The sequence below is a fragment of the Bubalus bubalis genome, chromosome 3, assembly GCF_019923935.1.
Source record: "Bubalus bubalis isolate 160015118507 breed Murrah chromosome 3, NDDB_SH_1, whole genome shotgun sequence".
NCBI lineage: Eukaryota > Metazoa > Chordata > Mammalia > Artiodactyla > Bovidae > Bubalus > Bubalus bubalis.
Window position 1 is genome coordinate 160,593,668 of NC_059159.1, and position 16,967 is coordinate 160,610,634.

At 43.8% G+C, this 16,967-nt stretch overlaps 1 protein-coding gene across 12 annotated transcripts in view; it reads right to left on the reverse strand.

Moving 5' to 3' along the window:
* Positions 1-16,967, reverse strand: part of EPB41L4B (erythrocyte membrane protein band 4.1 like 4B) — a 141,889-nt gene that overhangs the window by 55,959 nt on the left and 68,963 nt on the right. For 11 of the 12 annotated variants that reach the window (XM_044940401.2, XM_025282195.3, XM_025282196.3 and 8 more), the window contains 2 exons: positions 16,609-16,642; positions 12,658-12,722 (listed from right to left, as the gene is read on the reverse strand). In XM_044940401.2, the coding sequence (XP_044796336.2) occupies positions 12,658-12,722; positions 16,609-16,642 (99 nt within the window). Of the gene's footprint in view, positions 1-8,592; positions 10,829-12,657; positions 12,723-16,608; positions 16,643-16,967 lie in introns of those variants that run through there. The other variant, XM_025282200.3, reaches the window with a different exon arrangement.

Below are 16,967 nucleotides of genomic sequence, written 5' to 3' on the forward strand. Positions count from 1 at the left end.
AAGCAACCAGAGAGAAACAATGCCACCACCTCATTTTTCTCTTGTCTGAAAAGGTCAAAATCACTTTTTTGGGGTTTTTTGCATGGTTTAACCTTTTATATAAGCTACTAATTGGCAGGAAAAAATTTTCCCCAATTTGTAAATATTTCAAGACATTTTCCAGGCAATCAACTTGCAACTGTCTAATGAGTGTTAACACAGGTGGTATCTGAATCCATAGTAGACTGAACGCTCTTGTTTTCAATAGTTGATTAAATGCATGTGTGGTCAATTGCTCGGTTGTGTCCAACTCTTTGTGACTCCATGGACTGCAGGCCGCCAGGCTCCTCTGTCCACAGGATTTCCCAGGCAAGAACAGTGGGGTGGGTTGCCATTTCCTCCACCAAGGGGTCCTCCCAACTCAGGGAGTGAACCCATGTCTTCTGCACTGCAGGCTCATTCTCTACCACTGAGCCACCCAAGAAGCCCAGTTTATTAGATGCCTGGTGCCAAAGACGGTGTCTTTCTCAAAAGCAATTCCCAGTGCCTATATAGCACCTGGCACAGGGAGGCAGCAGGCTAAATACCTGTTGGATGAATGGTACAGTGCATTAAAACTGGACTCTCCCTAGGTAACTTATCAAGTGTCCATTCATAACAGCTGCCTTTAGTCATGAATTCCCCAGTTGTCCCTAATGTTACATATGATCTCAGCAAAACTGCAGAGAAAAACATTACACATCTTAAGGAATGATGAGGTTTGTTTGGTGGTAACTGGGTCTCTGTCCCATGTAAGCTACAGCAGGATATGTTTCCATGTGTCAGTCCGGAGTTTTCCTTTGGTGACTCTGCTATCCATTGGTTTCAATGAATGACTGTAAGCAAGTCGAACATCTGCCAGAAAATCCATTTTATCCTGATGTCATGTTTGCTCAGTTTTACGAAGCCTTAATCTAATTGTTTGTGTGGGAGGCTGTGAGGAAGGGCTCTATAACTTTTGTGGGGAGATCTAGGACTTCAGCAGTTCCAGATGAATTTCAGGATCTGGGTCCAAAGAATAAATATTTCATGAGTTCACTTTTGCACAGAAGCTCATGACTAAGAGCATATTCAACCTCTTTCCTGCCTGAAGAAAAAAATACTGACATAATTATTGTTGTTTTCCTCTAGAGAGTTCACTTTTAATAAATCCAACAGTGCTTTCCCTCCTTGCTTTCTTACAGATTCTCTTTTTGCCTCTCATGTCTGCATTTCAGTGCCTGCTACTGCTGCTGCTAAGTCGCTTCAGTCGTGTTCGACTCTGTGCAACCCCATAGACGGCAGCCCACCAGGCTCCCCGGTCCCTGGGATTCTCCAGGCAAGAACACTGGAGTGGGTTGCCATTTCCTTCTCCAATGCATGAAAGTGAAAAGTGAAAGGGAAGTCACTCAGCTGTGTCCGACCCTCAGCGACCCCATGGACTGCAGCCCACCAGGCTCCTCCGTCCATGGGATTTTCCAGGCAAGAGTACTGGAGTGGGGTGCCATTGCCTTCTCCGATTTCAGTGCCTACTCTTAGCCTTAAAAGAATATTCTTCTTTCTTCCCCCTTTTCTTTAGGTATGTATGTATGTGCTCAGTTGTTTAGCTGTCTCCAACTCTGTGGCCCAGGCTCCTCTGTCCATGGAATTTTCCAGGCAACTATACTGGAGTAGGGTGCCATTTCCTACTCCAGGGGATCTTCCCAACCTAAGAACTGAACCCGAGTCTCTTGCATCTCCTGCACTGGCAGGAGGATTCTTTACCACTACAGCCACCTGGGAAGCCCTTCTTCAGGCAGGAAACAGCATTAACAGACTTGCCCCCAGACACTGCTTCAAATGCATCCCCAACAGCATCGCACGAGAGCCCTCAAGGAACAGTTAAGACAAAATAATTGTTGCCATGAAAGCACAACTGCCAGGGTATAAATTAATGTCTAAAGAGCCCGTCCTTGAACTTATGGTTGCTGGGAGGAAGGATGGGGTTCCAGAAGGGATAGTCAAGGAGTTTGGCATGGACATGTACACACTACTATACTTAAAATGGATAACCAACAAGGGCCTACTGTATAGCACATGCAACTGCTCAGTGTTATGTGGCAGCCTGGATGGGAGGACAGTTTGGGGAAGAATGGATTCATGTATATGTATTAGTGCCTTTGCTGTTCACCTACCTGAAACGGTCACGATGCTATTAATTGGTTATACCTCAATACAAAATAAAGTTGTTGTTTTTTTTTAGAAGAGTCTGTTCTTTATCAGCCTCTATAGTTGGAAAGAGCTATGGCAGATTCAGGGATGAGCTGCAAGGGTTATTTTTCTATTCAGCAGACACCATCCAATATACCCAAATGAATGAAATTATTCATTCCAGAAAGAAGTTCAGGTTAGATGAATAAAATGCACACTCTGTTCAGGGCCGGTTTTAGACACTCTAATTGCACAAGACCTAGTGTGAGCAGGAGCTGAACGCTGGGTACGAGGTTCTGAGGGGATACAGAAGGGGATTCATTTGTTTTGGTTTGCATTTGTGCTTAAAAAAAAAAAATCTCAAATGGTCTTCTCTCTGTCCTTCAATTCTTGGAGGTTAACCTCTGAAGCCATATACCGGGCCAACTTCTAAGGGCTTTCCAAATTGCCTCTAATGTGGTCACAGCATCCCTACCGGCCGTGAGTGCAGCTGGTGCAGCTGACAGCAGAGCAACACCTTTTTGCTTTTGAGGTCTCAGCTGTAGGAAGAGGATGTGTAAACCATTCACTATTCAGTAGGGGATGATGAGGGAGGTTTCTGCAGGTTTCTTCTAACATGAGCCTACAGGGATGTTCCTATAATTATTCTACATCTTTTAAGTGGATTGCCTAGGCTATAGCAGTTTTGGTATTTTAAATTCTGAAGTCTTCCCCCTAGTCAAACCACTAGTGAGTCTTGGAATGTGGCTGTGATTTCAGAATGCATGGATTAGAATTTTAATTGTAATTAAATGTAAATCCGTCCTTCCCTGAGCAAATGCACCAGGGAAATTCACAATGTCTGAGTAGAAAGTTCTTAACTCCCAAACAGGAAATGGAATGTGGATACCAGAAATCAATTCCTTTATCCTGGATATCTTTAGGCTGCCCCTCTTCCTTTTTCAAATCTCTGGGGCATGAGGTATCATGCTGATTGTTACTTGAACTTCTCAAAAAATGCTTTTACAGACTATCTGGTAAAGAGCAACTCTTCTCAGACTTCCCTGTCTTCACTATTAAGAAGGCTAAGATGATGGGTTTTAGTTCATGCATCTGATCTTTACTAAAGAGTAGGACCCTAGATTAAGGGCTCCAGATGTTTTCACAGTAAACAAGGAACAAATGGCATTCAAAACGAGGAAAAGCTACGCAACTTAACCTCTAGAGGAATGCAACTGAAACAGAAATTCTGATTTTTAGACTAATCAGACTAATAAGACTTTAAAAGTTAGCAAAAGCTAGGAGCATGCTTCCTATGGGATCACAGAGGCCCTGACAGATTGCTATTGTGTGTGCAGAGGGGAGAGGTGTAATCAGATAGAACATCTCTGCACGGAAATTTTATTAGGCAATATCCAAATTAAATGCGCACATTCCTTCTGGCCCAACATCTCCACTTTAAGGAATTTATTCTTCAGATGGATTTGCTCAAGTGCACAAAGCATACAAGTTGTCATTTCAGAGACTGAAGGCAGCCTAAATGTCCATCAATGCTGATTAGCTAAGTAAATACGTGCTTGTTTATACACAGAATAGCTCTAGATGATAAGAAATGCAGACAGCAGTTGCCTCCGGGGAGAACTAGGGAATAAAACGGTGGAAAGGAAAAGTAACTCTTATGGATATTTTTGAATTTTTACCACTCTCTGTATTACTTACTATAAAAAGTTGAAAAGCACAGCAGTTCCCTTTATTACTAACTTTCTACTTTGTCTCCAAATAGTTAAAAGCGTCCTCTGCTTTGTGGAAGGTGAAATCCCAGGTTGGGACAGGTTGGAACTGAATGGAAACTCTGTTTCAGTTCTCTCAACTTCTGAGTCCAAAATGTCCCAGCAGAAAGGATTCTCCACCAATTCCTTCTCACCAATTCTTCAGACCAAGTCTTGCAGACTGGAAAGCATTGCCCACATTTCCCCTGAACAGTTACTTTCCCATATTCTCAGGCAGAAATATCATTTCTGTTTCCTTTTATCCCCTCTCAAAAGATCCCCATGCTGTTTCTGCTCTTCGCTTGTTAGAGTTTCAGAGCCATGTCTTTAACTATTGTGTGAACCTTCTTCCATCTGATCTTTCCTTTGGAACCAAGCACCCCTTTCTGTTGCTAAACTTAGACCACACATCTCAAGCCATCAACCTAGGAGACAGACCATTCCTTGAGCTAAACTTTCAACCTCCTTGTCCTACTTCTTATCCCATGGACGGCTAAGGCCTTAAATCTCAAACTGCTAAAAATTGCTACCAGATAGCATCGAACATACCAGCTAGCACCAAACAAAGCGTCTTACACACACAGTGCCATTTAATTCTCGTAATGGGGAGAGACTGTTCAATTCCATTTGGGATGAGGAAAATGAGGCATAGAGAAGATCTGAAGCTGGCGAAAGGACACGTGACAGGTTAGGGGGCAAAGATGAGTCCACATTTCACCTAGCCTGCGACTGCAGGACTCTTGCTCCAACAAAACCACCACTCCACATCGGATGGTGCAGTCTTTCTCTCATCAGCCTGCAACTTCCTGCCATTTTACTTCTGCAAACTTCCCCGTTACCCTACCACATGGTCCTCAGACCAGGGGTGTGCGATGCCCTCTTAAGTGGTTGGAATTCACTAGGCTCCTGCTTCAGCAGGAGGGCCCAACAACGACCTAAGTCTTGGCTTGATAGATTTGGGAGGAGGAAGGTCATGATGAAATAAAAGCCATATAAAGAACCACTAGAATTCTCACATTCTTCTGCTTCACACTGAGCTTAAGGAAATGCAAAACTATGCCAAGAGGTCAGATGAAGCAGCTGCTTATGATGCATCCATCCATTTACTTTTGAACATTATGCCTCTTAAAAAAAAAAAAAGTCAGCCTCTAATTAGTTAAAATTGAGACACTAAAACAAAGGCAAACAAAACCAGATAAGAAGCTGTGCTTACCTGCCCACCTCAAATTGTCCTGCAGTGGCCATTAAAACGATGGTTCTTAGGCCTCATCCCAACCACCTAGAGCCTCATCATCCCTATTTTTAACACACTGTTCAAGCAATTATTTGGCTTCCTAATTTTTTTTTTTGGAGGGGGGCAAGGCTTTCTACAGAACTGTTGAGAATTTCTTCTTTAGTGGAGTCTTAGCTGAATGTCAATTTCACCTCTATTTTACCTTTTATATACTCTTGGGATATCTTAAAATGCAATGCCTTTCTATAAAAGGACAATATGAAGGATCTTTGTGGGGATGGAAATGTTCTGCATCTTGACTGTATCAATGTTAATATCCAGGTATGATACTGTACTACAGTTTTGCAGGAGGTTACCACTGGAGGAAACTGGTAAAGGATAAATCAGATTGATATTATTTTTTTACAACTGCATGTGAATATACAATCATCTCAAAAATAAAAATTTACTTTAAAAAGTGAAAAAGAAATGTGCCACCTTTCATGTGCAAAGAGGGGACTTTCCTTCATTTAGCAGCAATTTGCTTTTCCTCCATCTCTGCCCTCCTTATACCTTGCCTAGGAATTTGTTGCCTCTGGTAGCAAAATGCTGCAAGCAGATCATCCTAGGCCTATTTAGGGTTATTTACCCGGTATTTTGGGAAGATTCAGTCAGGCAGGGAATTGACTTACAGCCAAGTTTAGGAAATATTGATCAAAAGGGATCGATACGGCTGCTCAGGGAGTTCTTTGATGAGATCGGATCTTAAAAGACTAGTTAAAAGCTACAGAGTCAACGGCAACAAGAAGGATCTATCATTAGCTGAGTTCAGAGTAGGACCCAGGAGGCTCGAGTCACTGACCTGGAAGGATGGTGGGATATTAAGAGGCAGGAAAAACAAAGGACTCGTGCACTGTCCTTTTTCCTTTATCTTTGTTGTTAAAGAGAACCACTTTCAGTGGAAGTGGTAGACCAAGAGATGAAACAGGCAGGCAGGTTTTGAAGGCCAAGGTAATTACCTGTCATGATTGCAAGACTTTCCGTCCACACGAATTACATCAATCTGATGACACTGTCAATTCACTGTTACATCTTCTAAGAGATCACAGAAAAACAATGGATATTTACACGGTCAGTAAGTAACTGAGTTTCAAAAACGCAAAAAGCTAATCCCTTTAGTTCATGGAATTCTGAGTACGGTTTTGCCGGCAGATAGTATTCCAAAAGAAATGACTAATCTGTGAGCTCTCAGGAAGGAAGAAGGGGATCATCTCAAATGAATGATTCAATATGAAAATAACTCTCAATCTCTGCTCCTTTGAAAAGGGTGCTGTTGGTGCATGAATGCCTGAATGGAAGGGTGACTAGGCTGCAAGAGAAAGGGTGAGGGGATGGACAAGGTATGCAGGAGGGTTATTAGCTCACTGGTGATGGTGATGAACAAGGTTACAGACAACTGGTGTGGAGGAGGGACAGACAGACAGACAATACACTGCTGGTGGTGGGGGGTGACATCTTAGCAGTTCTAGATTTCGGAGTCCTGACTCTTCAACATCATCTAATAAGTCTCCTGTAGATGTGGATCAACAGGGTCCCAAGTGGTGGAATAGTTGGCAGTGAAAGGCCTTACAGTACAGACGGGCAGACAGACTTTGGGGTCAGAATTGAGCGACCACCTCTCAGCTGTGTGACCACTGGCAAGTTTCTTGGTTCGACCTAAGCCTGAGCTTCCCCATGTGAGAAAAGAGTATCACAGAGCAGTCAGGAAGATCAAATGACATGACATATGCAGAGTTTGAAGCACACACCTGGCTACTAGCCCCTGTATGTTTCTGTGGATCAGTGTCCACCTACCAGAGTTTCCAATATCACACGGCTAGACTGTCCTCTGTCCCACTCAACATTATAGCAATGCCTCCAATGAGAACACCATAGGTACACTGAATAATATTCACAGGAGGCAGATGAATCCAGAAGATACGTGGTGGTCAAAGTCCTGTTCAAAAGACGATGCTCCCAGCTGGGTACGGTTGTTCAGATTTTTTCAGACCAGCTCAGAAGTGATGGATTCCTGCCTGTCATCTGGTGAGATGTTTCCTTTAGAATGAATGTAACATAATTCATCTCCTGAACAGACATTCATTGAGCACTTGCTATTCATCAGGCATCGGGGAACAAAGGAGAGTGTGACACAAAGCTTAGATCTAAGGAATGTACCACCTCCAAGATGAGATGAATAAGAGAGGCATAAAACAGTGAGTATATCATTGACGTACACGGAGCGGGGGGAAGTAGTAGAACAGAGCACAGCGCCTAGCTCAACTGCAGAGCTGGGAGGGGGCAGTCAGAGTCCCTGGGAGAAGACAGCGATCATGAGCAGAGGCTTAAGGGATGAGCAGGAGTTGGGCAAAGAGGATGGGAGTGACAGCATCCTCAGCAGAAGGAACAGCATTTGCAAAGGCACAGATGGGAGTAACAGCAGGGTATGGTGAATGCCAGGAACTGCAAGCAGTTTGGTGTTGTAGGAGTTTAAACAGGAGGGTGAGAAATGGGGGGAAATACCCTAGTTGGAGCAACAGGACAGGAACAGATAGCGGGGGAATTCCAGAGAAGGCCTTGGACTTCATCCTATGGGTGATGGAGAACCCTGGCAGATATCAAGCCTTGCAAGGATGCAATCAGATGGCGTTTTAGAAAGATCACTCCAGTGTTTGTGAGGAGGATGAGCTTGTCAGGTGATAGGAGTCAGGGAGATCAGGAAAAGGGTACCTCTCAGCCAGAAAGAAGATGCTGCTACAGATCACTGTTGATAGAGAGGAAATGTGGATTGACAGACAGATGCTAAGAAGGCAAGCTGAACAGACCTGGAGACTGCCTGGATACACAGGGCGAAAGGGAGATGAGTTGATTATGACATAAATTCTTATCCTGGGTAGGAAGAAGAGAATCCAGGTGAAGTTACTTTTTTTTTTTCCCCAGTAAAACAGGATGACTTTAATTTTGACATGTGATGCTTGATATGTACAAGGATATACAGGTTGAAACGTCAGTATAAAAACTCACAAGAGTTGTCTGCATTAGAGAGAACAGCTTCAGAGTCAACAGCACTTATAAAATCTTAACAAGATGAGAAGAGTGGGTAGACTGATAAGTGAGAAAAGCAGCAGGCAGAGGAAGAACCCCTGAAAAACACCAATCCTTCACAGGCAGACAGGCACAGAGGCTGGTACAAAGAAGAAAAAGTACAAGGGCTAGAGTCAGAAATCCCAGAAATCAAGGGACTAGCTTCAAGAAGCTGGGAATGAGTGATTACCGTTGTCAGATGTAGTAGAGAAAGGTCTGCGAAGTTGAAGGATAAAAAGCGCACACTTCCTTTAACAATTAGGAGGTCGTGTATGTATACTGGTTAGACCTCTTGGTTGCAAACAACTGAATCCACTCAAGTTACTTTAGGCAGAAAGGTATTTATTAGAGATTATCAGATAAGCATACACAATCTCCAGGAGGTCACAGACACAAGTGTGGAGGTCTCTGCCAGGATGAGCAGCTGCCAAGGCAAACACCCACCCTCACTGTAGGACTGTTACAGTGGAAACCCCCTGCCATCTAGGACCAGGTCATAGAAGCCCTCACCCGAGCTGCCCTGGAGGAAGAAACACCTCGGCTACTGTGCCTACAAGTCGTGCCACTCTTCCTAAGAGCAGTCTCGTTCTAGGATGAGCTTGCTCCACACCACCTAACTGAATGTTCACGTCAGACTTCCAAAGTCCCATCACCTACCTCATCCACAAACGATACCTCTGTGCAGTGTCAAATGAAGATGGTGACCAAAAAAAAAAAAAAGAAGCAAGAATAGTCTTTATTGCTCGGAAACACAATTGGAAAACTGTATCAATAAAATAAAAAGATTCAGAACACAATTACTTGTATGCAGCACAAACACTGAGGATCAAAATGTCTGCTAAAGGAAACACACGTAAACAAGGGCCTCAGGGAAAGTTTACAGATGATGGACTTGACCAGGCTGCGCGTGCATTTGATTCTCTCCTTCTGGATAGACTTTCGTGGTAACCCCTCCAAAAAAGGTCAGATTTCGGCTATAAACTATCTCAAAGCATGGCAGCACATGGTTTGTTTGTTTTTTTTTTTTAAAGGCTTAAGAGGGCCAAATTACCATTACATATATGCAAATGGCACAAGAATTGATTTCACAAAAATACTAAGGAAAGTATCCCGAGCCTATCTATCAAGAGGGAGAAAAATGTCCTACTTGGGAGCTTGGAATGGGGGGAAATAAATATTTTGGGACAAGTTTTATTCTAAAAGACAACATAACTGATTTCTGGTTCTACAAAAAGACTGTAGCGACACCCTCCTGTCCTCTTGCCCAGATGCTTTGGCACAACGTCACTAAAATTTTATATGCTTTAATTTGAGCCATCAATGGGTCTCAGATGCACGTTGCCTTATATACATATATATATATATTTTTTTAAGTTTATTTATTTTAGCTTTTGGCCATGCCATGAGGCAATGCAAGATCTTAGTTTCTCAACCAGGGATCGAACCCATGCCCCCTGCAATGGAAGCGTGGCGTCTTAACTGCTGGACTGCCAGGGAAGTCCCTGTAGGTTGCTTCTTAAAATAAGGAAGTCTAGGATAAAAACCAACCCTCAAACTCTGCATAGTCTGACAGTGTGTGTTCATAATTATGTCTTCTGAAATCATGCAAGTTAGCAGCACCAATCATTAAGACATTAAAAAATTAATCTTGTACTTGAGCAGTAACTTCTATAAAGACAAATGCTATGCGATTTATGATTAACAAAACTGCTAAAATTCAAAGTGGCTAAACTGCTTTAAGATAGGAAATTCAACATCTCCCTGTGTTTATATAACCTCTAACATGTTACATACTTTATTTAGCTTCTGAAAGAGGTAATCCTCTGTTAGAGGAAGTCTGAATGTTATGTGCTCAGCCTAAACATATTAAATGTTGATAAATCACAGAATTTTAGAGCTAGAGAAGAACTTGTGCTCATTTAGTCCAACCTGCTCTTTTCAGGTAGGGAAAACGAGGCCAACAGAGGGAAAGTGGTTTGTCCAAGATCACACAATGACAGCAGCTGGGCCCCAGTGACCCCAATCCCCACCGCGGTACTACATGATACTCTCTCTACAGAGCAATCTTCCCAAGTTTTCCTGGGTTTATTTGGTCCCATTCATTAAATAACAAAGAAACATAAGGTACACGGCAATACAATAAACACAGACTTATACTCCAATTTTAAAATCAGAATATCAAAACGATTCCTGAGCCTTTAACTACCTTCATTTTATTGAGAATGCAGTCCACAGTGAGTTATGACTACCTATCGTGGTTACGTGCAAATATTTACACGGACATTGAAAACACCATTCAGAACTATTCCTCGGAGACATTGCTATAACCACGTCCATGTGATGCCAAGGCACTTTCCATGGGATGGAATGAAACTACGATGGTGAATGGGAGTAAGACGCTTCAGTCTCTCAAAGTGCAGTCATGACTTTATCTCGATACATCACACTTTGCTTTCCTCCTAAGTTCTTCTGGTTCTGGTCGTGGACATAATCGAAATGGCTGTCATCTCCACTGGCCGACGCTTTCCAATGTGGCCTGTCATCCTGAAAGGATGGCCTGTTTTGTTTGCAGAGGGAGCAGTTAGTGGGGGGGGGGGGGTATGGAAGACAATCAGAGAATTGAGCGAAGCAACATAAGCGCAAAGGAAACGGGCAGGGGTAACCATGAACTACATGAATGCAGATGGCTTTCAGAAGAAACGCACAGATTCTCTACTTTCAAGTGTTTTTTTAAGTTCAGATGGTCTGGTCCTCTATCAACTTCCAAGCTGAGAACAGCGCTGCCTGTGGCTGGGCCATCATCCCTCCAAGGGTGTCTAAGGATCCAGTCAGTCTGGGAAAAGCTAGGTGATGGTGAAAAAGGTTCCTTTCCTATGGGAATTCTCAGAGCTGTTGCCATGGGAACATACACTGTGAATGCCTTATTCAGCCTCTTCTAAAAGTGCTGGACCAAATACCATTCTCTTTTCATGGAGAGTCTGATAAAATACCATATGCTGGGTCCCACCCCCAGAGATTCTGATGCTGGAGGCCTGGGGTGGGGCTGGGACTCCACATGGTCAAGCTCCCAGGTGGCACAGATGCTGCTGGGCATCAGGGCCACCTGTGAGCTGCACTGGCCCAGCCTTCCTGGCATTCCCAGCGAAGACTGCCTCGCAAGGAAACCAACGTGGTAAAATAGGCGAAAATCAGTGTTACGTTTTATAGGCATGAGGTTAAATTAAAAAGCATTTATATGAATCTCTTCCATGCCTCATGTTTGGAAAAGAAATGGTCTCTGCAATACAGAAACTTTTAGAGGTATTAGTTCACTAGTCTAACTTGCTTTTCAATGTTCCATGGACATCAAGTGCTTATGATCAAACCGCACTGTCGTCCTACAGCATCCGCAACAGACGGGGTAAGAAAGATCAAGAACTAACTGCTCTCCTTGGCCTTGTTCTGAACAGATGTATTCCCATCACTCCGTTCACCATACTCTCTCAAGGAGCCAGGCTCGCAATCTCACTAAGAAATAACTTTATACAAACTGAATTCGCCAACTATGTTTCTGAAAGAGCTTCACACATAAACACCCATTAAGACTGATCTGAAATTCAAATCTTAAAAGGAATGTTTGCTTTTATGAAGCTGGCATTAAAAAAAAAATCCCAAGCTTAATCATAAATACAACAAAGCAGATGCCAGTTTACCTGGGAAGGACCACGGTGGGTTAGGACACAGGTGGGCAAACACGGCCCTCAGCCTAAACCCCACTGTCTGTTTTCATAAATAAGCTTTCCAGGAACACAGACAGGCCCATTCACTTCTGTATCCTTTGCGGCTGCTTTCAAGCTATTCAATACAATAGCAGGGTTGAGCAGTTGTGATAGAGATCACAAAGCTGAAAATACTGACCATCTGGACCTTTACAGAAAAATTTACTGACCCCAAGGTTTAGAAAAAAAATTCACCATCACAGAAAGCAACCCTCTACTCCATCCTTGGTGGGAAAAAAAAAATCCTTTCAAAAAAGTGCCACAACAAAAATCCCTGAGCTTTAATCTGTCCTGAATTCTCAGGACAGAAAAATGTTACTTAAACTCTAAGCAACATTTCAAACAGAAAACCAAATCCCAAACACCTGAGGTTAGACTGACTAAAATAAAACAAAACCAAAAAAATCCCCTCCCAGTTCATTTTATTTCATCAAGCATACATTTAGTAAATCTAGATCCATTCCTGGCTTCTTTTGCTTTGCAAATTACTCATCTCTTCCAGGACAAGACAACTCTTTTAACAGTGGTTTCTGATGCAGAATTTCAATTCACCACAGAGTAGGAAAGGAGAGCTTGGAAAAGGACAGTAGAAGTAGAAAAGGACAGCTCTGGGAGCTCAGGTACTTACCTTACGTTGGGAGAGTGGGGGTGCCACCGAGGTTGGCCGGGGTGGAGATTGGGATGATACTGAGGCTAGAAATAAAATACCAAACTGGATTACTCGATGCCCTTGGTTTCAACGGTCTTCACTGGCTATGGATGGAGAGGCTCTCATTGGTGCCTGGCTAGGGGAGTGGAAGTTTCCCAGGATATCAAGTTTCCCCCATGACAAAGGTTGGGGGGCTGCCCTCTAAGAAGAAAGGTGGAAAGCATCTGCCTTGAAAGGGTGCCCCAGAGCACCCGGGGCCAGGCAGCATTCATCTCTCCCGAGGGAGCCGAAGGAAGGGGCCAGAGAAACGGGGAGAATGGGGGTAATTTATTCTTTAGAAACAATTTCTGCCATTGCTGAAAAGGACGACAACTGTGTGTAAACAGTCACACTGCAAACAGGACTGGACAGGGGATGACGCCAAGGGAGCAGGACTGTGCGCGAACTCTTTCTCTCGTTTAAATACTTTTCCATCAGGTGATCCAAAAGTAAACATCCCCCAGAAACAAACAAAACCACAAACCATCTAGATCCTGATAAAACAGAGAGAGAGAGAGACGTAGTTTGCCCATTTTAACATGGAGGGGAAAAAAAAAAAAAAATGGACCCAGACGGGTGACTCACAAAAATGGCCAGGGGTCAAGACAAGGCAGGCTTGGGTGGGTGGCAGGCTGCCTGCAGTTCCACTTCTGGCCTGCAGGGGGCAGCAGCCATAGACACTGCCAGAAGTCCTGGGGCTTCGCAAGCCTCAACTTTCTATGGGGCAGATGAGGCTTTCCTGACATTGAAGTCACTACAGTCTAGCCACTATTATTCTTTTCATCATTTCTCCTCCTTCTCCCTCCCTGATGTTTCTGTTAATAAGAAGGAGTCCATTTTCTACTACGGAAAATTCTCAGCCATTCTGTTCATTCAGGGTCTCTGGACCTGAGATGCCCTCCTGGCCTACTGTGTACTCAGTGGCCTCTCTACTTCAAAGATGTCGGTCAGCAAGACCGCAGCCACCAAAGGACATCCTACGGGAAAGTGGAATCTGGAGGAAAATCTCAGTAGCAGAGTCTGAAAGCTGACCAGGGCTTTAGAATCTCCTGGAAATCATCTCTGCACATGTCTCTCTTTTAGGGGCTGCAGAAGACCAGAGAAGTGATAGATGACTCGCCCAGAGCTGGGCAGTTTCAGGCGTTTCAATCACACAGCTAGGCTCCAAATGAGGCTCTGCAACAAGAGACTAAGCTAGACTAGAAATAGATCTTCTAACACCTCGTCTTCAAACACAACCAAGTCAGATGCACTGGAGAGAGGTGGTCACCCTATCCATAAAGCCCTGGAAGAAGGATATTCCAGAACCTTCCTTGTTCTCCTTCAGAAAATTATATACCCTCTAAAGCTGTCCACCTGATGCGAAGACCTGACTCATTGGAAAAGACCCTGATGCTGGGAAAGATTGAAGGCGAGAGGAGAAGGGGACGACAGAGGATGAGATGGTTTGATGGCATCACCGACTCAACAGACATGAGTTTGAGTAAACTCCGGGAGTTGGTAATGGACAGGGAAGCCTGGCGTGCTGCAGTACATGGGGTCACAAAGAGTCGGACACAACTGAGCGACTGAAATGAACTGAAAGCTGTCGAGGAGCATTTTTTAAAGTTAATCCACATGGTTCTTAACCAGGGCAATTATGCCCCCCTGGGGACAACTGTAAGGAGGTATGTGCAGTTTTGCTTATCATAACGACTGGAGGGTTACCTGTAACTCATTGGCAGAGAAGAGGGAAGCTCAACCTCCTGGAAGTCTAAGGACAGTCCCAAGCAGTGAAGAACTGTCCCTCCCCAAATGCCAAGAGCCCTCTCATTGAGAGCACAGTAATCCATAGTCCGCATTTGGCTCGGCTTGCTGAGTTCAGAGTAACAACAATGCTACAGCACTGTCTTCCTGGAAGCCCTTCTCAGCACTCAGATGCTTATCAGGCCACTTCTCAGGGTGTTCTCTGCCGACTCAATTTATTCCCAACACAGCACCTGTAAGGCTGGCAAGGGGAAAGGGCCAGTGGTTGCCAAAGATGTTAAGAGATGAATACCATCCGGGTAACGGTTTTCGTGGATTTGATCTCAATAAACAACTGCCTTGACGCTCACTCGGGGCAGAGAATGCAGAGAAAGGGCACACCTGTGAGGCCGCCAGGGCAGAGGCAGTACTAAGTCGGGAATGCTTTGCTTTGCTTATTTTTATCTTTTTCTCTACTTCATGCACTAGTGACCCATTGACAACATTCTAGCCACTCACACCTGAAAGTCCCTCAAAAAAAAAAATATCTGTAACCAAGAAGAACCAAGAACCCAAAGAAGTCAAGGAGAGTGGCAAACCTGGCCTTTGCACTACCAGATACAAAGCACTTTTTACACTTATTCACAACAACTCGGAAGTCACATCCAGGTTCTGCACACAAGGAATAAAGATTTCACGTACAGAAGACAGTATCATAAAATTCTGAAACATCACTTGGCGGTCTCATAAAGTTAATGTACACTGGACTGGGATCTCAGTCCCATCTAAGGAATTAATTAATCTACAGTATCCAGAAAGAGACTGATTAAAATAAGGCTGCAAAGTGAACTCATCATGGAGTATTTAATTACTTGTGACATTCAAAACCAGACTGGTGACAGGACACAGAAACCCAGGAGAGGAGTGTCCCTTGGACATTCACACCTGCCCAGGACAAGAAAACTGGCCCCACATTAGGGGGTCATCAGACATGGGTGCTGCCTCTCGGTCCAAGACAACCAAAGAAGCCAGGAACACACCATCAGCTCAGGGTCCTTGCCTGGTCACTCATGAGAACCACCTTCAAGGCCCTGATGCTTGCCAATACCAGATCCTGCCCACCCTAGAGTTTCAGATTCAACCAGTCCAGGGTGAGCCCCAAGCACCAGTTAGTTTTTTAAAGCTTGCCAGATGGTTTGAACGTGCAGCAGGGCTGCATGATTTCCAATGAGGGGCTCAGAGAAGGCTCTTTGAAGGTGATGGTTTCCCAGCAGATGAGTGCAGGTGAAGGAATAGTGGGAAAAAATTATGGGGCAAAGATGATGTGATTCTCTAAGACCTGAACCCATGCTGTATCCTAAGGAGCAGAGACAATACATACTAAAGTTAAGTTGGACCCAGGTTGCGGAAGGCTGTGAACAACCAGTGAGAGCTACCTATGGGCTGTGGCTGACGGGCAGGCACGGGGTTTGGGCCAGCAGCCATGGAAACCCACCTTTGCTCCTTCTGCAGGTAACAGGCCTAGCACGGTGCTTATAAAGCAGGTTCTAGAAACTACCACTCCACGAATGGTAATGGACCCACCACCAATAGAAAGTCATGGAGAAGACTAGCTGTTTTTATGGGGATTGTGGGGGGGGGGTGCTGTCCAATAGTCAAATGATTTGGGGAAACCCTAGATTTTAAAAACAAACAAACATGTGTCTTCCTTGAAGGACTTCTTGGTACTTTTGACACCCCAAAGGGCACTGGAAGATCCAAGAAGAGAATGAAGGACGAAGCATTTCCCAAATGTATGACCACATCCTTTCCTGGAGGCACATCTCCAGGGACTCATGTTCCCTGGGCCTAGAACACCTGGACAACAACTGCCTCCCGAGAGGACCCCTGAGAGGCTGTGTCTGACCACCCAGGAAGTTTGGACGTATGTCCCTGTTTCTTGCCAGTGGACAAGGTAAAGAAAAACAGGCAGCTCAGAAAACCAAGAAGAAGGAGGGGTTGTAGAGAAGGTTCTCTTCTTACTGTTTTCTAAAAAAAAAAAAACAAAAAAACACGTATTGCTGTTATTTCTTCAAAACCTGGTTACAAGCATAATGACTGCTCAGTGTGGAGAATTTAGACACTTTAAGAAATATGACATGAAAACCTTTAAAAGCAATAGCTCACCTGGTAATTATGGACTTCAGGATTTGTTTTAGAGCTAAAAAAAGAAAAAGAAAAATTGTAATAGCCTATAAAGCAGATTGATTACTGATTTATTTAACAGCTATAAACTAATTTAGGATGCTGGCTACTCTGTTAGCAACTTTTACAAATCCTATTTCTTTTTGGTTACCAGCAGTTTAACTGAGTACATAATTGGGGAAACTAAATAGCAGCTCTCATTAGTCACTTAAAGCTTACAAATTTTAAAAAAGCTCACAAATAAAAATATCTAGGTAAGATCCCAGAATCCCAGTTGTGATGTTACATTTTGGAGGTAAAAAAGAGGTCCTTTCACAGTTGGGCAAACCAAGTAACTTTAG